Below are 22,518 nucleotides of genomic sequence, written 5' to 3'. Positions count from 1 at the left end.
TTCCTTGTGCCTTTTTTTCATTGCACTATACCATACAGTAAAATCTAGTGGTCGAATAATACACCATATTGTGGAGTCGTATACATATAAACATTGCTGTATTATGTGAGAAAAATATCAATTTTTACACTTGTTTGCATTTATAGAATATTTACAAAGTAAACTTGTTGTACTTGAAGAGCGTGTTTGAGTGAGAGGTTGTTAGTGTGAATAGTATCCATTCATATGTAATATTCAGTGTCTCTTTTTTAAGGGAAAAAAAATCCCTTTGGCTGGAGTACAACAGCTGCTGCCGTGCCGGTCACAAGACCTTGTTTACGGCATTTTTGGCTGCGCAATTTTGCTTTTCTTGCAAGCAATAAAGTATAAAGACAAGCGTCGGGTGTTTGGCTCCAAAAACAACATCTCGGCTTCCTGTTGCGAAGCGCCAACTTGAAACCAACTCCGGCCGGAATGTTCCCCGACAAACTCTGACGCGAGATCCCAGCCCGCCGAGCCCCTCCTGCTCTTGCGAGGAACATTTTATACATAGTGGCGCGCATAAACTTTTGTTTTCCTGCCAAATTCAAAACACACATTAAACCGTTTTAACCATGGTCGCCACCTCCCCTTCCTCCCCCTCGTCTATTTCGGAGTATTTGTCACTGGAGGGTCCTGACCCTCCGCGCTAGCCCGGAGCCTCGAGGAGGGCCGGAATAGAGGTGGGGGGGTGCAGATTGTGGGAATGAAGGATGAAGGGCGGGACGATCGGAACCCTGAAGAGCTCCGAGGAGGGAAAGAGCAGGAATTGTTTTCCCAACTGGTGTGTTTAATTTGTGATTTCGTGCTTTTATGCGAGCGGTTTGTGTTTTGGGTTGCCGGCATTATTGCACCACTTTTGAGTGTCAACTCAAAGGACATTTTCAGACCCTCGTCTACCTTTAAGCACAGGTGTCGTACATGCAGCCAATGAAGCGGCCCACCGAAGGTTTCGATCTGGCCCGCAAGACAACACCAAGAGAAGCACAAGAGAAAAATGAGCTGCAGTTTGAAATAACCCTGGTGTCACTCGCATAGAAACTGGAGCTCTATTACTTTTTCACTCTTTTTTTCCTGAAACTGTCCTGTATTCCTCTTTCTTTCATCTTTCTCTTTTTTTCTTGCTCTCCTCCCCTCCTTTTTTCTCTCTCACTCTCGTTTTCTCTTTCTCTTCGCTCTCTATCTTTTCTTATTTCAATTTCTCTGTTTCCCCACTTTCTCGTTCTCACTCTTCTTGCTCCTGTTTTCTCTCTCACTCTCCACTCTTTTCACTGTTTCTCTTTCCGTCTCTTTTTCACTGTTTTCTGCGTATTCTCTATCCATTTCTCTTTCTCGTTCTGTCTCTTTCTTGTTCTCTTTTTCATTCTCTTTCTCACTCTTTTGTCATCTCCAAATCACTCTCTCAATGTATCCCGCTTTTTTCGTTTTTCTCTTTTCACTATCTTTTCCTCAGTTTCTTTCTTTTAATCAATTTATTCTATTCTGTTCTTTACCATATGGCCCCCAAGCTAAATTGAGTTTGACACCTCTGCCTTACCAGCTCAGTAGCCTAGATGGTAAGGCGCCCGCTTTGAGACTGGGAGGTCGGTGGTTCGCGCCCCGGCCGAGTCATTCCTAAGACTTAAAAAGTGGTCGGCGGCGCCCTCTGTTGGCTGCGGCTGCATCGGCTCGCTAAAACGGGTCAGGTGCAATCGACACTTCGTTCTGTGTACATTGTTACACAGAATGACAATACAAGGAAATTATTATTATTATTATTATTAAAGGAACAATGTTCATTTTTTGACCACCAGATGTCACTGTAATCTGTAAAAAGTGCTAAAACAAAAAAGCACAAGAAAAAATACAAACTACAGAAAACACCATTTTATATTTTTTTTTTTTCAGCCCTTTTGGGTTTTTGGGTACCTGTGGCAACAAGATGATGATGTTAGCTTCCTCCATGTAAGGCTATGTCATATAAGTTTCTCGACTTACGAGTATTTAAAGAAAAACGTATATGATATATTGTGTTTATAATTTGTTTTTAATAAATGATATACACGATCCCTCTAATGCTTTAAAAAAGATACATAAAACATATCTTTTTTTTTTTTTTTTTTGAACAAATTGCAGGCTTAGTATGACTTTAAATATCTCATTCTGTGGCCGAATTTTCACACATCAAAACAAAAATTGTCACTGCTGTCAGGTTTGGTTTTCTCTCTTGCCTTCCCTGCCTTTTTGGGTCACTTCCTCCTTGGCTTACATGGTGTCACTTGCACTGATTGCTCCCTATTCACATCTCCTGCTCACTATTTAAGCAATCCTGTTTTTGGGGCTCGGTGCTAGTTTGTTGTCTCTTCCAACGTTCCAAGCACTTCATGTCATAGCTTTGTTTGTTTCCAGTGCACAGAATCCTTGCCTTCGTTCCCAACCACGACTGCTGCCTCTGAAGAAGCTACTGCTGCTCTGACCCCTGACTTCCCGTTAGGCAAACCCTGCTTGTAAATATAACCACTGTACGATCTGTGATTCTGTGTTTTACTTCTACATCATCCCGAGTTATCCTGACAAAACAAATGTTGTCTTGATGTTTGAGTTTTATATTACATAGCTATGCAAAGACAAAGACACACTGCAACATATTGTCCTAACATAAAAGTCCAAAAGAAATTATCGCCTGTAAGGTCTTTCTCACATATAAGTATCAAAACAAGCCTTTTTGTTGTCTTTTTTTATGTATTCTCACACAAGAAATTTTAACCTTGAATGGATATGTTGATGTCCTTGTAGTACATGTTTATCAATATAATTCTAATTGACAAGACTCTGCCCTATTGCTTCCTGCTCATGATGAATATACCAACTGCAAGCTCTATTTTATTCATTTTTATTTATGTATTTTGACCATTTGTTCCTCTCCCTTTTTTAATGTTATTTTATTCACCCAATGCCTGAAAAAGTATTCAAAATCTTCACAACATTGCTGGCTTATCTCATTAGCTGCACCGCTTATCCTCAGTAGGGTCACGGGGGTGCTGGAGCCCATCTCAGCAATCATCGGGCAGTGGGCAGGGGATTTGATTGCTGGCTTAATCATCCTTAAATAAAATTTGAGGAAGACCAGGGCCTGCACTCTAAAAACACAACTGTCAAATATGACTTTAAAAAGGAGAAGGAACAAAAGTGGACGTTTCTGTTGGGCTATTTAGTTTAAGTTTTTTGGGTTGATTTTTTGAAACGATCCAATATTTTGAGTATTTTTAGACAAAATGATGAAGTTTGGGTTGTTTTTTTTACAACTCAACCAATTTTGGGAGTCTTTTTACATTAAGTGACATACTTTTGTGGGCGCAACTTGAAGATAAATAAAAAATATTGTAATCACTCGCTACTTGGCGCTACATACTTCGCTGCCTCAGTGCAACACTGGTTGGAGAATATTCCGCAACCCATTATCCTTGATCACATATTTCTGCGAGTAGGGGCCAGCAGAGTGCATTTTTATTGGGCCTGGCAGCTATTTTTTGCCATGCAGTCCAGCAAAAAGTGAACTGCACTTGTCCATTATCCACAATCACTTTTTTGGGAATTCTGTCCACCAGAAAGTGAACTCCGCTCGTGCAGCTATGATCAAGTATTTCAAATCCCATATTGCTGTGAGTGGGTAAAGGCAAAGGCACCATTGTCAGGGGGTGTGCATTTATCCTGCCTAGAATAAAATTCACGGCTGTGGCCATGATCATTTATCCCCAGGCGACAATTGCTGAGACCGAGGTCCGAGGGAGCACATTTCTGTTCAGCGAGGCGTCTTTTTTTTCCCGTTCATCCTGCCTAAAATAAACTACCTGTATGGCTTTGATCCATTATTCCTGGTTGACAATTGCTATGAGCCGAGGCCAGCAGAGCGCATGCCTGGTCTTCATTAACCACTATAAACAAGAGATCACAGTAAAAGAAACAATCATTTTTTAGGGATGTTACGTGCAATATGACTTGATGGTTTTTAGTTTAGGGGGGAGTTCATTTTAAAAGACTGACTTAAACAAAAAAAGAACCAACTTCAGGGCAAGTATTTTTTCGTGACAGCTTAATTTGACCTAAGTAATGGATTTGTCCACTTTTTACCCAAATTTGGTTATTTTTTTCATTTAGGATAAGTATTTATATGCTGAAATGATAGCAGCGCGGCAGCTGAGTGATTAGCGCGTCTCTGGCATAGTTCCAAGGTCATGGGATCGAACCTTCCTGTGTGGAGTTTGCATTTTCTCCCCAATTTTGCGTGGGTTTTCTCCAGGCACTCCGGTTTCCTCCCACATTCCAAAAACATGCATTTCAGGTTAATCGGCCGGTCCAATTTGTCTCTGGGTGTGAATGAGCGAGCAAGTTGTCTGTCTCTCTGTGACCTGCGATTGGCTGGCAAACAGTTCAGGGTGTCTCCTTCCCACTGCCCGAAGATGGCTGGGATGGGCTCCAGCACCCCCGCCACCCTACTGAGGATAAGCGGTGCAGATAATGGATGGATGCTGTAATGGAAGGTCTAGTCTAGTCTGTATTTAAATATGATCTTGCTTGCCTTTACCTGAAAAAGTAAAAATTAAATAAATCATTCAAAAAAATATTATTATTATTGTTTCCACGTTTGAACTTTACATGAAATAGTCTAGAAATATTGTTGTTGTTTTTTCCCCCAAAACTTAAATCCTGATCCATGGCCCTTTTTCCTAACTGCACTGATTGACATCATCCGCATTTTACGCCTCCTGGTTGGGAATGTCGTGAGCAAAGCGATCAATTCTGGGGTTGGACCCTCCTTTACAGCAATCAGTGTAAAACGGATCCACATGGACTTCTTTCTCACAGATTCCCAAAATTCTCCACGATGAAGTCACTCCAGTGTCACAGCTGCATGTCAATCCTGGTCTAGGTTCTGAGTGTTTACGTTAGGATCCAGTCTGCAGAGGACGCTCGGAACATCACAGGAAAGTTCCATGTGTTGCGTAACAACACGGAGCTGGAAAAGATAAATGTGCAGGAAAAGGGGCCGGGGGCCAACTTGAAACCGTGCCAACATCACAAAGTGCGCTTGAACGCGGACCATTTCCTGTTTGCCACCCTTGTTTTCCTTTAGCTTCCTGTACATCCTGGAGGATGTCAAAATAATACCTGAAGTGATGTGCCAGTGAAATGATATGTGATGGGCGTTGTGAATTCCGCAAGAAAGAGCCATGTCGTACCAGTAGCCTGTAAATCCTCAAGTTCAGCTAGAATCGGTTGTTATGTATTATCTTTCATGCAAAAGAAATCACCAGGTAACAAATGATCTGTGAATTGATACTACTGCTCTTTGTGTTGCCCTTTAGTGAACCTCACATGCGGCCTCCTGGCCAGGCTGGGGGGGTTTCAGTGCAGGGGTCTCAGCATGTGGTGATTCCTGGGGGGCCTGGAGTCTGGCCACGAGGCCCAAGAAGAGCCGTGCTGATTACATCTTGATTTATTTAGGTGATGTCATGCCCTTGTGTGTGTGTGTGTGCACATGTTGCAGATACCTTGTGTTTATCTTTCCTCTACATTCCAGTCACTTTTTAAAGGCTCAGTAGGGAAAATGAGTGTTTGTGCGACATAAGTTCGACCTTGCACTGTTTTTTTAAAACAATATGGCAACAATATTTGAAAAACGACAATTTGAAAGTACAACGGGTCAATGTTATGCCTTTAAAAAAAAGTACACATTAGGGTTAGGCTTTATTGCCGAAAAATATCGAATCTCGATGTCATTAATTCAACTGGACACATTAATTGCATTTAAATGATAAATACCTCACGTGCAAATGTTCGAACAAGAATGATCAATTTTAAATGAGTTTAAATGGGTGGTTAACAGTCAACGCTCTTGCAAAAAACACCAACCTTTATCTATCTTAGTTACAACTAGTTAATGACAATCTGGACCAATTTGAATAAGTAAAAAATGATCAACTGAATTCCTACCCACAAATTTAAAATTTAGGATTTTAAAAATGTTTTCAATTGCCCAGCTATGGTATATATGAGGTACACCTTATTAAGTATATTCAAGTATACAATGAACATGTCACGAGTAGTGTTCTTGAAGATACTGCACACTAATTTAATACTTTTTGATACTAAATTGGAACAAAATGTCGAACGCAATATGCAGTAAACCTTTTTTTTATTGAGGGGGTTATATTCCCAAAAGAACCTGAACAAGGCAAATTAAGTGGAAACTTCTATTTTTTACAATCATTATCATCCATCCATTATCTGCATCGCTTATCAGTATGGTTGCGGGGGTGCTGGAGCCCATCCTAGCCATCTTCGGGCACTGGGCAGGGGACACCCTGAACTGGTCGCCATTCAGTCGCTGGGCACACAGGGACAATTTGCTCGCTCATTCACACCTAGGGACAATTTTGACTGGCCAATTAACCTGACATGCATGTTTTTGGAATGTGGGAGGAAACCGGAGTGTACGGAGGAGACCCACGAAAGCACGGGGAGACAACAAACTTGCTGGATTTGAACCCTTGACCTCAGAACTGTTCCGCACACGCACAATACACCGCGCCATGCTGCCTGTGTGAGATATTTGTTTTCAAATACGCAACAGAATTTTATGTTGGGCTGTATCAATACAGTATTGGGTAATGATATCAAGGTGATTTGAATAAAATGGTATTGAACATGGCGCTAACCACCGCGCCGCCGTGCTGCCCCAATTACTGACAATCAAATACTATTTTGTACAAGGAAAACTGTGTACTGAACCTATAAACATTGTTTTATGTTTTTTTTAATCAATATGCCTAACACGTGAAAGGACCCCGGTTTGAGACCGGGTGGAAACATTTGTTGGCCTGAAGAGGGATGGGTGCTCTAGGCTGTACTTGCCCAAGACACATGGTGCCCCTACCACTCAAGTGGTTTAGGGATCCGCCCACCTGCTCTCTTAGCGACTATTTAGCCAATCAGAATGCAATATTCAATGTATGAAAAATTTGTGAAGCAGCGAGAAAGGTGAATCGCGTTATAGCAAGCAATTACTGTACTTGTGGTATTTCCCTTTTCTACTATATACTTGTAAGCATAACCTGGGATGAAACCCATGGTCTTTTAGTCTGATAGCAGTCAGTCATAGGGCCCACTGAGTTGTTCTGTATTTGTGATTATGTTGTATATGCTTGTCAGTAGAGTAACATTTAAGATGGCGTAAATCATTGTTTAGGATATACTGAAAGAATACTTGAGATTTGTCTTGAATGTGGTCAGTCTTACAAATAAAGGAACCTACCAGTACATCTTATTCATCATTTGATTAGCAGAGCAAGAAAAATATATATAAAATGAAGAAAAAAACATTTGTTGTGTTATCTTAACTTATAGATGAAGTATATACGCTGCTCCTTTTGAATAAGAGGATCAATGGACAGGTAATACTCTTATGAAAACAAGTCTATGCGACAAACCAAAATTAAAGGATGGCTTAACTTGCTGTTAGCTTGCTAATATAATCATTAATTCTATTGTTAGGTGCTAAGGTGTGTGCCAAATTAGAATCCTTGGGTTCACCATCACCCTCTGTCATGAGGCAAGAATATTGCGTGCCTCACTCTGCATGCTCAGATCCCAAGCACCTGTGATACCTTACATACTAATTGAATCCATTTTATTCATATTGTTAAAATTGAGCAATTTTGCAAAAAGATCCCAAAATTGTGAAGTTAAATGAGAAATTATTTTAACACAGTATAAATATAATAATTTAAAATATTTCTTATTTATATTTCCATGATTACAGGTGGGGTACGTCCTCACCTACTTCCCCTGATTCCACATTACTGTTTAAATTAATGTTTTGCACTAGTACACTCATACACTCAGTACAATGATGATAGCTCCATAAAAGGCAGTATTTAAAATTATGTTTACAATATACTGCCTCCATCCTAGTATGAAAAAACCTATGTGTAAACAAACCATATTTTGCCAAGAGAGCATATTCGAAATAACCAAACTAAAATGTTTTTGTTGTAATTGTGACACAATACAGCAATTTTGCGGCGCTTCGATTTCTGACAATTTTACATTGTTGTGAGGTTCTCAATATGCTGCTCTATCACAAAAGATGCTGCTCGAGCACCTACCGGCAAAATGATTCGCAACATGTCTGCATGGGTGGTTTCATTTTGCCCGCAGGTGTCCTTTGGGAGCACAAACTGTGTGCTCTTGCAGAGGCTTTTTGCTGACAACACATATCTTCCTGCCGTGATTATTATCTTTATCATCTACTTCATCAAACCCGACAAGCTGAGTGTGTGATTCTTTACATATTTTGGACTATCACCACCTCAAGCAATATTTGAAAGAACAGATCTCACACGCTAAGAGAATATCAACATCTAACCAGAAGTGTCTAAACCAGGGGTCGGTAACCCCAAAATTTTGTATGAGCCTTGGCAGACCCAATGACAAATATGCCTGGAGCTGCAAACAATAAAACCCTTACATACTGTAAACCTATTTTTCAAATAAAACAAAAAGGGAATACATTCATAGAAGTGAGTTTTTTAATATTTATTCTAATTATTTTTAAATCATTGGAAAACTTTAAGAATTGTTTGAATCCAACACACCACTGTCTTCCAAACGGGCAAACTGGAGGACCAGGCCCATGTTCTTTATCAACCGCACCTTACTCTAATTAGGAAACCAGTATTAACCAGGACAAAACAGAAGTTTTGCTAACTGGTCCTGAAATTCAGAGAGATCATTTTACCAAAACTACAAGATTTTAGACCTTTAGATCATATTAATAACTTGGGTGTTATCTTCGACTCTGAGCTCAATTTTGTTCCACAAATCAAAAATTGTTTTTTTATCATCTCAAGAATATAGCCAAAGTGCGCCCATTTCTTTTAATACTAGTGGGGATTTTACTGTCTTGTTGTATGCTATGTTTTTATACAGCACTTGAGTGGCATTTTTTTGCCTGAAATGTGCTTTACAAATAAATTTGATTTGATTGTATGACTGTGCGGACCGCAAAAGCTGTCGGATCGTTGTTTTCCCTTGATGTTCCTGATCTCCTGCCTGAGTATACCTGTGGTCAAGTTATTCTGGACCTCCTGAACTTTGCCCGCCGTGAGTGTTTTCTGGACGGTGTTTTTGGTTACTCGTTTTCGCATCTTTTTAAATTACCTTTGTCCCAAATAAACGTGTCATTCAGCTATTATGTTTGTGCTTGGGTCCACCTCAATAAAACATAACAAGGAATGTTTTTGTAATGTCGTCCTCCTACAGAAAACCATCACAATTAATTTTTTTTTTTTTTTCCATGCTCCATCTCTTTTTTTTGTTTTTGAAAAAGCACCAGAGGGGCCACTAGGGAAGCGTTAAAGAGCCACATGCAGCTTTAGAGCTGCAGGTTGCTGACCCCAAATCTAAACTGTACTAAAATAGCAGTATATTGATATCAATACATCATACTCACCTAAACCAGGGCTTTACGTGTTAGACTGCCGCTCTTCGACCCTTAAAAACGCCGACCGATATAAATGAAATGAAATGATCTGCATTTTATATAGCGCTTTTCAAGTCAATGACTTCTCAAAGCGCTTTACAATGTGCTCCACATTTCCCAATAGAAACGAAATCTTGTGGTTTTTTATAAATCTAAACAACAAAAACGGCTAGACTTGCATTCTAGTCTACGGCTGCTTTATTTGGAAGCACAACTTATGTTTTTGTGTGTGAATAGATCGCTCTAAAGAATCATTAGATCTCCATTTTGGTATAAGTTTGCCACTTCCTGTTCTAAACAAGGACATGTTGTTTTATTTTATTTTTTAACATTGTGGAGACTAATTGGGTTTCAAACGTAATAATGAAGTTCACAATTATATCTAAATTTATAGATGGGTGTCTTATTTTGGCAGGTATGTATGCTCAAACTTGAGGTAGATGGTAATGTTGTGTTACCATGGTGACTAAATTGCAGAATAAATGTTATAAGAAAACATTATAAAGAACAGTGATTAATGGGCCATTTGAGGCGTTTCACAACATTCCTCTTCCTTTTGAAGGTAAAATTGAGATCAGGAGTCACTAATCAAATGAAACAACTTAATTAACACAAAGAAGCACATTCTAAGCGATGATTTCAAAGCCTTCTCAGCTATTTGCACATTAATAGCTCGTTAGCACGTTTTCTAATTTGATCAAATAACCTGGCGCGAATCTTCTTACTCGACACGCCAGCGCTGTAATTAGCATTTTGTAGCTCATCAAGTTAGAGGAAGTCACAACAGAAGTCGAGTGATGCTGGAATGAAACGCCAAAATAAAGGAATGACAATAAACGTATTTACGATCTTTAAATTCTTTTAATTTGCATTACCCATAGATCTTTGTACATATTTTGTAATCCTATTTTCATCTTTTAAGCCTTTTATTACATGTTATCCTGGTTTGGCACATATACTGTTTTGTTAAACAATGCACTACGTTGTAATCAATGATGATGATGACAAAAACGAATATATTCTGTTCGATTCTATAATATGGAGTTAGCAGGTGTTTACTTGAAACGAAATATATATTTTTTTAGAAATACAGCAATATATTTTGTTTTGAAAACCCTTAACGGGAAGCGCTTGTCTCCTGCACGCTAACACAACAGTACACGCGCGATGTCTGGTTCGCGGGAGGAGTGTCAGTCGGCGGCAGTCTGTCGCCAAGCGGTTAACGCGAAGGTGAGCTCCGATGACAGAAAAGAGGATGCTGATGGCACCCCGCGTCAATTTGTAGGTAAATATCCGCCTGACGAACAATTTTTAAAACTTCACTTTTCATTTCGACACGTATAGTGCTCTATTATCATTGATAACATTAAAAACGTGTAGGGTGGAACGGACACGCCCTTTCGAGGGGGACGTTGTTCACATACGTCTTTAAAACCTCCAAAATAAAATGAATATAAAGTATTCGGAAAATTCTGACTCGGGGTTTAAAATCGATACATTGGTGACGTCAGGAAAATGTCTGTGTAATCGGGATTAGTTTATGTTTGAATTCAAAGTAGAGAGCCATAAGAGCTGCAAATGTAGCATGCGTGACAGTTAAGATAAGACGAGCTTCTTCAAAAGGCTTGAGGAGGCAGGTGGTGACGTCACCCTTGCGTAACATCAAATTGTGGTGAGGTACTGACTGAGCGTCACTTGCAAAGTTCTCTGGTGGAACAATTACACGCATAATGTGCACGTACAATAAAAGTACACCGCAGGATTTTTATGTAGACCTCGACTGCATGTGTTGCTATCCACTACGGTGCAGAATATGCAGTGGACCCCCGCATTCTCACGTTTGGCTATTGTGTATTTGCGTATTAAGTAAGTAGTCAAGTCCAGTCATGTATATTTGTATAGCCCTTAATCACAAAGAGTCTCAACTGTAACCTGTTTTATTAATATGTGTTAACAAAGATCAATAGCTTGGCCGATTGATTTTATGCCATTGTAAGCAACAACATCTAGCTTGGAGTCTTCTTAGGTGGTGTTAGTGAACCAGAATTACTTACCTGTCAACTTAATCTAGTTGCTCCCCTTATTATAAGACTGCAATTTCCGTTATCTAGCAATAAAAACTTCACAAACGCAACACGGCACCCATTTACTCACTGCAAGACCGACTTTATAGGATAAAAACAAAGATAATCTGTGTAAATTTTTACCAAGTAAACAACGCAAACAATTATTTCAGCATCTTCCTTAGTTATTACTTGCAGTGTTGCTTATTATACATAGCAATATTTCTTTTTTTAATTGTCCAGAACACACAGAAATTGCTATACGGTGTAAACCATTCGAAATGATCAAAAAACGTATAATTATGTGGAAAATGTATAAATTGACAGGTATGGAATTAGTATTGTTTTTATTATCGTTGATAATGAACAACATAAATGTAAATGGTCTGCATTTATCCAGCGCTTTTTAAGTCAATGAAGACCTCCCTAAGCGCTTTACAATGTGCTTCACACTTACTCATTCACACTCTGATAGCAGCGTCAGCCCTGCAAGCCAACTACCTGCTTATTGGGGGAATTTGGGATTCGGTGTCTTGCCCAAGGACACTTTGACAAATAACACGGAGGAGCCAGGAATCGATACTGCAACCTCTTGATTCCAGGATGAGCGCTTTACCTCCTGAGCTACTGCCTCCCAAAGGTCTTCCTCGGACTTGCCAGCACCAAAGCGAAGGCCATCATGATTATATAGTTAGTAGGCCCCAAGAGAATACAATTGTTGCAAGAATACAAACAGCACCTGGATATAATACTTGGCTTCGTTAAGGCACTTTTAGGCACATTCAAACTATAATAAAACAAGAATTTCCCTTACACATCTCTCTCCAGGCCAACATATATTTCCACCCGGTCTCGAAACCAGCGTACATTATTTGAAATTATCAAAAAAGCGTCTTAAGAACGTTAGGTTGACAGCAACGTAGTTAACCATACAGCCATATATGGCATATATAACCAGATAACAACCATAAACTAAAGGAATTCTTATTCTTACATACAAAAAATAAAATTGGAATAAACTAAAGAAGCCAATGCTTGCTACGACTATACTCCTCTCAAAAACAGCTGGAATCCCTGTACTGTGGTAAAATGAACTGACTTAGAGACAGCATTCACCACATTGTAGTCAACCCCCCCAAAAATGTTAACCACTATTTTTTTAATAAGTAATGTACAGCTCTGACTGAATGTTATTGTGTTTTTCACTATAATTTGGACACACCCATATTCATGTCAGCTAAAATAGCTAAATAAATGCCTTTTCCTATCTTTTGCTTATTGCTGATTACCTAAAACTCAACTTTCTAATTGCAATACATTGCAGAGTTGATTATTTACAAAATGTTATGCAAATCATTTTATTTCATTTTTATCATGGATTGTAAGGGCAGCAAGATTTTTTAATTACTGGATTTTTTTCCCATCCCCTAGTGTTATAATAAAATGTGCCATATTTATATTTTGATGTTTTATAAAAAGAGACAATAACAAGTTCATTTCACCCACATTTGGGGGCGTAAAGGTAAATTACCCTTAAATGAAAACTATAGGCATTTGTATTTTCGTGTGTTTTTTTTTTAATCAAAATGTAATTGACATTGAAACAATAATGCAAAATAAACCAAATGTGTACTTACACGAATTAGGAAAAGGTAGATAAACATGGACCACACGTTCTAAAGGACTGGATTTATGACAATTTAACCAGTTGTACTTCAGTACTCTGTGAGTGTTTTTAGCTAGGTTTGGAGTCAAGATACCCGCAAAAAATTGATAAACATCTTCTTTCGTGTAAAAGTGGTTCTGGAGCTGCATGCGGCTCCTTGGCACTCTCTAGTGGCTCCCTGGTACTTCCCCCCCCCCAAAAAAAAATCTCCCCCCGGCTTTTATGCTTGTATTGAAAAAGATAATAATGTGTGGTCACTTCTCAAGGTTTGTTCATTTTCCCCATGTTGAGGTTTTCGAGTTTTCCCTTGCCCTCATGTAGGTTTTAGATCAGGGGATGGTGTAATAATAGTCTGTGGTTTGCAACAATCTGTGGTCCGTGCAGCCCTTTTAGATTCTTTACAAATAAATATGACTTGACATGTAGGCACTTTATGAATACAAATATATACAAAAATCAAAAGCCATTGCAAGGCGTTTTTTTTTCTCCCTCCTCTGTTACCAGCCAAAATGAATTCAAGTAATGAATTTGCTTCAAAGCGATGTGAAACTATTGATGCCCATGTGTTTTTTAACAAGAGGTGCATTGTTGATGATCCGCTATGAGTGCATACAGAGTTGAAAAGTGGTGAATATGTCGTAATGACGGCAACTAGCAACGCAGCGCTAGCGTACTTGTAACGACCCTTGGATCAGTTAAGCCGTTGAACAGATGTGTTTGGTTGGTCTCTGGGGAGGTCAAATTTAGCCAAATTTTAGGTGATTTTTGCTGTTAGACTCAAGAACAATTTGGTATAAACAGTAACATAATTGCCTAGTAACCAAAACCAAGCAACAAATACCGTTAAAGCAGAAAGAACGTAATTGATCCTCTTTTGTGTTCTGTCACGTGTATGCCTATTTTGCAACTACAGGTTAACAAGTGAGTCAACATCTAACACAAGGGGGGGGGACTTGGCGCCAAAATGGAGGCTCAGAACAAAACCAGATGTCACAATAATGACATCACCAGGTGCAGAGCCACTTGTTTGTTTGTAAACCCAGATAATGCCTTGCAAAGTTACAAGTACATGTTTTTTTGTGCAGCCCAAGCCTTCTCAAAGGCGAAAGCAATTCATCCGAACCTGAGTGCTGAATTTGACATATTTTGAAGTTGGTTTTTGCATGTCGCTGCATGTTATGTAATATTCTTCATACTTGAAAGAAAAGTGCTTTGAGGCAGACATCAGATGCTTTCAATGGAGAGAAAAATGCAAAATAAAAATAAAAAACCTGCAAAGTGTTCCCTCCCGATTTAATAAAGTGGCCAGTTTGTGTGGCTTGCTGTGTGGGCAGTGTAAAGATGGACAGCGCACAAAACAGATAAAACCGTGTGCGAGTGTGAACGTTCACAGAGCTGCTTCACATGCCATCGTCATGACGACACGGACTGAAAACATACTGACTTATTGTAACTTGGCCAAGCCACCGTTACGACATCCGTTTACTGAGGAGAACTGTTGGCGGGCCTCCTTCTATTGAAGTCAATTTGTAAATATCATCTACTACGATTTGGAAATTATTATTACTAAATACAAACATCAACAATTCAAATTTACAGACAAATTTACAATAATATCCTTATCATTTTAAACTGAGATACAAGTAGGTACCTGACATGAATTACATTGTTAAAAATCTAAAAAAAACTATTTCTGAATTTATGAAATTCAAAAAAGTCCTGAATATTACGTTTGATTTATTTTTCAATTGAATTTATTTTCAGGACCAGAACGGAAACAGGACCCAGTTGCGTAACGTTTCTCACAAGTTTATTGAGATAGAGGAAGGGCAGCGCCCGCGATCCAGTGTTCGCTAGACGCGGGAAGCAAGTCGCTCTCGCAATCGGATCGTGATCAGAATACAGAAGTGGATCTTCCGTAGCGGGAGATGATGGTTTCAGGGATGGAAAAACAGGTCGATAGCTGGGACAGGAGAGCAAAAACATGGTCGGGGTCGGAAACAAGTCCTAAGCCAGGACGGGAAAGTAGACGTAGTCAGGATCAAAAATGGGTCGTAAGCCGGGACGGGGAGCAGATGTGGTCAGGATCAAAACAGGTCATAGCCGGAGACAAACGGGAGCAAAAACGGGACAGGCGGGAGTCAAGGTCAAAATAAGGCTTGCTTTGTATCAACAGAGGTTCTGACCACAGGGGATTGACAGGACTGGGTTTATAATAGATGCTAATTCGGAGGGGGAAGTTCATTAAATATTAGGGATGTTCAATACCATCCGTTATCTGCACTGCTTATCCTCAGTAGGGTCGCGGGGGTGCTGGAGCCCATCCCAGCTGTCTTCAGGCAGTGGGTAGGGGACACCCTGAGGTAGAGCGCTCGGCTTGGGATCAAGGGATCCCAGTTCGAATCCCGACTCGTCCGTGTTACATGTCGAAGTGTCCTTGGGTAAGACACTGAACCCCTAATACCCCCAATAAGCAGGTTAGCGCCTTACATGGCTGCAAGGCCGCTATTGGGAAATGTGGAGCACATTGTAAAGCGCTTTGGGAAGTCATTGACTTGAAAAGCGCTATATAAATGCAGATCATTTCATTTCATTGCCAGCCAGTCGCAGGGCACACAAACAATAATAATTTGGACAGGCCTATTAACCTGACATGTATGTTTTTGGTATGTGGGAGTAAACCAGAGTGACTGGAGGAAACACATGCAGGCACGGGGAGAACATGCAAATTCTACACGGAGAGGCTGCGGTAGCTGTACTTGAACCCATGACCTCAGAACTGTGCCGCACACGCGCTAACCACTGTGCTGCCATGTTCAATACCATTTTATTCAAATCACCTTGATATCAATACCCAATACTGTATTGATACCGCCCAACAGAAAATTCTGTTGAGTATTTGAAAACAAATCTCTCACATAGACATTGTTTACTGTTTAGAACCTCCTAGTGGTAAAAAAACTACATTCATAATAATAAACAATAATGATTTGAATTATACGCAAAAATACATTAACTATCATAGGAATGTACTTTTGTAACATTCATCCGTACCGGTAGGTGGCCGCATTTACTTTCTCTCTTTTTTTAAAGTAATCCTCTGAACATGAGACAGATCCGGTACAAATATTTATTAACCAACAGAAAATAATGAAATAAATGTAATAAAGTAAAAATCATAATTTAGATATCTTGATAATCTCCCCAAAAACATTGAAAAAAGGTTAGAATTTATTAAATCATGTTTTGTATTACTAGAAAATAATTTTTACTAATTTTTGTTTGTTTTCTAAAAAAAGTCAAGTCATGTTTATTTGTGTAGCCCTTAATCACAAGGAGTCTCGAAGAGCTATTATGACACCATCCCCTGATCTAAAACCTACATGCGGGCAAGGAAAAACTAAAAAACCTCAACATGAGGAAAACAGCATAAAATATAACTAAACTTGAAAACAGATGAAACATAATACAATCCCAAATCACAGCAAAATTATTAACCAGAATGAATAAATTGGTTTACATCCTGACCCTCGGTGACCACAAATGATGATAAAAATGTTAATGTTAACTGTACAGTACTTTATTTACACAGTCCTTTACAACAGTCCTTTCAGTGTAGCAAATTGCTTATACCTTTACTTTATACTGTCATTTTGGCAACATGGTGATTTAAGTAAAAAATCATCAACATGAAACTGGTACTGGCAATTCATCTTTAAACATTTTCTATAGACGGTGTGCCTCGAATTTTTTTCATGAAAATAAGTGGGCCTTGTGTCAAAAAAAGGTTGAAAAACACTGCCTTAAATAAGGTTTGTCTCTGCCTGGTATCTGTAATAGCTCAATCCTAATAAATATTAAAATTATAAGCGTATTCGTTAGCATGGATAAAAATGTCGTAAACATTGTTCTGGAATGTTAGTAAACATGGATAAACTGGCAATAAAGACTTCAAAAAGAAGTATAAGAGAAATGAAAGTCAGAATAAAAAAGGCAAAAATATTTACAAGTTCATTATTTCGACGATATACGATGCGGAGGGGGTAAACTAGTGTATGCTGTCGGGCCTCTCTGCTGATGATGGGTTGCATGGCACAGAAATCACCCCTTGTTGTGCTATGGGCTTAATGTTCAGTGTCAGGTTTGGAAGAGCGGTGAATGTGAGGGTGTTCTTGACTCCAGCCACCTCTTACTAGGGCGATATGGCTACGATATATTGATTGATTTACGAGGTAATTATAGGAGAATGGCCTGAGTTGTTATAGTAGTGCAATTAAAATAGTGGATTGTCGCAATAGTGCATGAAAAGTAGTGCAATAACGCTTAACACAACAATTCCCCAATAAGTCAACAAATAAGATGTGAGTACCGTACCCATTTTCAATGAAAGTGGCAAGACAGATCGAAGGATAGATACTATTTTAATTAGCTCCTTGTTTTAAGGGATCTGTGAGGCCTGATGAGTTCTTGATTAAAGAAAATGCTGAAGCAAGTTCAAGATTCATTGTCTGAAAGGTTTTTGTCATAACTAAAAGCAAATCAATTTGTTTTTTAAATGAACTCAACGGACCTATCCTTGAACTTGAATGCCTTTCACAAGTAACTACTGGCTTCTTTTATTTGAAGCAATTATTTCCCACTTGTAACAAATACAATTCCCTTTATTTAAATTTTATTTCGCAACAAACTGACCCGCTATTGTTGTTATCTATACCCTATTCACTGAACAACAACCATCACACTCCATTACATCAATTGTACTATACAAGAGTGGTCGGCAACCTTTGCTGTACCACGGACCGGTTCAAGGTTTGACAAAATTCTCGCAGCCCGGTACGCTAATAACAAAAATAATACTAACAATGATGATAATAATAATTATAGTAATAAGCCAAGGCCCACTGTGTAATCGCCTTTGGTTGAACTCTTTCCCATCATGCTCCATTACAATGTTGTACAACGTGGCACAGTGAGTAAAAATAGTGTGATGATGAGGTATGACCTACTGCCTTTTCCTGGGACATCTAATATCCGAGTGGTCGAGTGCAGTGTTTCTGAACTGGTGGGTCGGGACCCAAAAGTGAGTCGCGTACATGTTTTTAGTGGGTCGCAGGCCTTCGCCATGGCCAAATAATGCTTAGAAAAGAAAACAATATTTGAGGGTCATTTAAAATCCTTAATAGTAGTTGTCGGCAACCTTTGCTGTACCACGGACCGGTTCAATGTTTGACAATATTCTCGCAGCCTGGTACGCTAATAACAAAAATAATACTAACAATGATGATAGTAATAATAATTACACTAATAAGCCTAGGCCCACTGTGTAATTGCCTTTGGTTGAACTCTTTCCCATCATGCTCCATTACAATGTTGTACAACGTGGCACAGTGAGTAAAAATAGCGTGATGATGAGATACAACCTATTTCCTTTTCCTGTGAGATCTAAATTCCTAGTGGTTTTCCTGTGTTTCTAGCGGGTCGCGGGCCTTTGCCTTGGACAAATAATGCTTAGAAAAGAAAACAATAATTGAGGGTCATTTAAACTCCTTAACAGTAGATGGCGTTATTTCCCATTAAATACAAGTTGACACCTAGCATTTCGCACCTCAGAAAAGGTAAAGTTTGTTTACATAAGTTGAGCCTGGCCAAACTTAGAAACGGCGGACAATATATGACATGTGGATTTTATTATATTGAAAACAAAGCCACTAAAGTGAAGCTTTTGGGGATTTTGTGTTGTAAATAATATTTTTAAGGTACTGGCAAAAGTTATTTTTGTAAAAATGTCACAAAATGCTGCAAACGAGGATACTGGCGTTTTTACCTTCAGTGCAGACAGAGTTGGGCGAGGAGAGAGAAAGGAGTCTGTGCGCTGTTTGCATAGCTGCACCTATCCCTACCGCTCACCCAATCAAATTGCTCTGGCATTTTCTCTCTGCTCAGGTTAAGGAAGAAGACTAGAACATTTCCCCGGGTGCACCGCGCCATCCTGGGTGTGGAAACGTCTTCCTGGAGCCTCTGCTTGCCACCCCAGTGGTGTCTCAGGCTTTTCCCAATCACGCCCGAGTGGTCCGAGGTGTTCGGCGGAGGCGGCGAGTCGCCGCTCAGGATGCCCGCCAAAACCCCCATATACCTTAAAACCAGCACTCCCAAACGAGGCAAGAAACCCAAACTTCGCGACGTGCTTTCCGGCGACATGATCAGCCCCCCATTGGGCGATGTTCGCCACAGCGCCCACGTGGGTCCGCGAGGAGAGCGCGACATGTTCGGAGACGTCGGCTTCCTGAACGGCAAAATGGACATGTTACCGGCACGGGATGACGCCCGCTCGCACAGCGTGGATGGGCGGCACGGGTCCGAGGCCGGCGCCTCGGACTACTCGTACAACGGCTACCACTACCAGCACTCGTCCTCAGGCTTGTTGAAGACCACTGTCTCCATGCCCGTTTTTGTCGCCCACGAGCAAGCGCCGCCCAAACCTCCTCGCCTGCACCTGGATGACGGTAAACAGCGCCACCTGATGCCCGCGGACGCCCACGGCGAACAGCAAGCTCGGCGCACCTCTAAGAACGGCACCGGAGACATCTCCCTTTCGTCCTCCCTCCGCCGACTGATCCCCTCATCCGGTTCTTTCTCCGAGGCTTCTTCGGAGGAGTCCGGGTCGGACGGATGCGGTTTCCCGGACGAACGAAGGGGTCTCAGTCTGGACTCTGATGCGGGCCTGAGCAGCGAGGACCTGAGGGGCGATTCGCCGTGCGGGATCTTCCTGCGGTCGGACTCTGTGGGGGGTTTGGACCTAGACCTGGATCTGGGGCCCTCCATTCTGGACGACGTGCTGAGGATCATGGACCGCTACAAGGACGTGGACCGCCTGTAAGGCAAAGGGTGGACAATAAAGCCTTTTTTCTGAGTGAATGTTATGAAATTCTGACAGCAGGGCAGACAATTTGGATACAGCAGATACAGGAACTACATACGGGCACTTCAATGCTTCTACTATTTATGTTACAGCCTTTCTCAAAATGCATCAAATGTTTGTTCATTTCAAGACGCAAATTACCCACAGAATGCTAAAAGGGACAGTATGTATTATTTAGCGCCTCCTAGTGATACAAAAAAACCCTTTATTTACTGTATTTTTCTGACATTATGGTGCACCAGATTATATATAAAGCGCACCCTCATAATATCCTCATAAGATTTCAAACTCAGTTTGGCCCTTGGGCCAGGTTCCAACCTTATGTTTTCAGGCGGTCCAGATCAGTGAAAGTGTGTAGACTCAAAATTTTTAGTTTTGTTTTTCAGTATTGTGCTTTTTCATTCAGTCTACATTAGTGACCTAACATACATGTTACAATGACAAAGGCTCTTTTCTCAAACACAACACATATCTTTAAACAATAAAAAAGAAATATTTTTATGTTTGGCTTTGGAAAGGCCCCGTACCAAAGTATGAACTCCTTTTAAAGGCGCAGTGTGTATTTAGCACCTCTTAGTGGTAAAACAAACTTAATTTATTAAAGAAACTATTGTTTAAATTATAAGCAAAATTACATGAATTATCATATAGACATACTCTTTTTTTTTTTTTTTACATACGCCTGGGTCAAAAAAATTGCGTTTATTTTACATAACATGAGCCTCATCTAAAATAAATTGACATAATTGACAGTCATCTTGCTGCTACAGGTACGCAAAAAAAGGTAAAATGGTACATTTTGGTCATTTTGAGTTGCCGTGGTTTGTATTCTTCCTATGCTTTGTTTTCAGTTGCGCTACACCATACAGCTATATCTCATGGTCAATTAATACACACTGCCTCTTTAAGTGACAAGGTTAATTTTCTTTCCAATTTTTTTTAAAGTGAAAAAAAAATTGTACTCTCATCTGATGATACTACACTTTTCCCCACATTTTATATTTTCAGCCTTATTTCAAAAAGTATTTTTCCTCAAAATTGCTACACATGAAATACAGTATATGATAATGAAAAGCTTAGTTTATTTTTAAAGTTTGTTTTGCTAGCACACTCCAAATTTTGTTTCTGAATAAAATTTAAAAAACATACTAACATGTATGTAAAAGTAGGAACATCCTGTAGTCTAAAGGGACAGTGTGTAATATATAGTGCTTCTTAGTGGTACCCAAAAAACTTTTCAGTATCAAAAAAGAATCCATTGATTTAAATAACAGGCAAAACCTAGCATACCAATGTGAATTTTTATTAAAAAAATTATAGGTTGAGAAGTATATATTTCTTTTACAAAGCTGAATTCCACCACTTAGTCACCGCCATATTTGTCTGTTGTCTTGCGGCTACGCTGTGATTATTTGGCACTGGTGCCATCTAATGGTAGAATATTACACACTGGGGCTTAAAAAGGACACAGTGTATTTGACCACTAAATGTAGATGTATTGTGTATTGGAAATAATAAAATGTGCTACAAAGCAAACACAAACTACAGAACTGTTTTTTTCCTGCCCAGATTTCACAAAGTTTTTGGTCTTTACGGATACCCGTTGCAGCAAGATGGCGGACAATTGTGTCAGATCTCTCTCGTCTCAGATTTCTTGAGTATTTTTTAAAAATGCATGTTTGTATGATGGTCCGTGTATTTTTGCTTATTATTCAAATTGATATTTTTTTTTTTACCTGAATGAGTTTATTTTACCGAGCTAAAAAATACACTATGTCCCTTTAAATATATGTTTTTTCTTCAATTAATTCACATGTATTTTTTTCATGTTGTCAAATTGTGTTGTATGTGTATTTTGTGAGAAAAAAAAAACGCTTTAGAGCGAAGCTATCGCACAATAAAGCACAAAAACATTCATGTGCTGTGAAAAGTTGGCAAATGTGCTGCTATTGCTGGGAGACGACAGGCTCAGGCTGGTCCAAGGGAGCCTTTTAGCAGTTGTTTTCAACACCCGTTACTTCGATTCCACATGAAGTCTGACTCAGAGTCATAAATAACAGTTTACTTACACAAACGGGCATTTTGTTAGGGTTCAAAACAGTGCTGTTATCGAACTCTCCTGGAGATTTTCACACCATTAGTTATTCGTATTCGAACAATATTAGTTGCTGTCTACATCCCTGCAATAACAAATATTGCTGCCATATTTATTATATATTCTTTTAAATTTAAAACAGCCCTCTCACTGTGTTTCAGAAGCTATTATTTCAACTAAAACCTTGTACATATTTTCTAACGAATGTTGACTGACATACTGTAATTGCAGTAG

The 22,518-nt window shown here is 39.5% G+C and overlaps 1 protein-coding gene across 2 annotated transcripts; it reads left to right on the top strand.

Annotated features, from left to right (window-relative positions):
- The first annotated feature begins 10,702 nt into the window (after positions 1-10,702).
- On the top strand, positions 10,703-20,840 carry LOC148357741 (cdc42 effector protein 2). Of its 2 annotated transcripts, none has more exons than XM_088346246.1 (2): positions 10,703-10,826; positions 19,214-20,840. In XM_088346246.1, exon 2 carries the CDS (start codon positions 19,380-19,382, stop codon positions 20,145-20,147), a length of 768 nt encoding a protein of 255 aa, XP_088202372.1. In that variant the 5' UTR covers positions 10,703-10,826; positions 19,214-19,379; the 3' UTR covers positions 20,148-20,840. The 2 variants fall into 2 exon arrangements, with proteins under 2 accessions (XP_088202372.1, XP_088202371.1); XM_088346245.1 differs by lacking the exon at positions 10,703-10,826 and adding an exon at positions 11,256-11,407.
- Positions 20,841-22,518: the final 1,678 nt, after the last annotated feature.

Source organism: Urocampus carinirostris, chromosome 10 (assembly GCF_059441175.1).
Source record: "Urocampus carinirostris isolate Australia breed hairy pipefish chromosome 10, RoL_Ucar_1.0, whole genome shotgun sequence".
Taxonomy (NCBI): Eukaryota; Metazoa; Chordata; class Actinopteri; order Syngnathiformes; family Syngnathidae; genus Urocampus; species Urocampus carinirostris.
The sequence above is the reverse complement of the archived record's forward strand: the minus strand, read 5'-3'. Positions and strand labels throughout refer to the sequence as shown.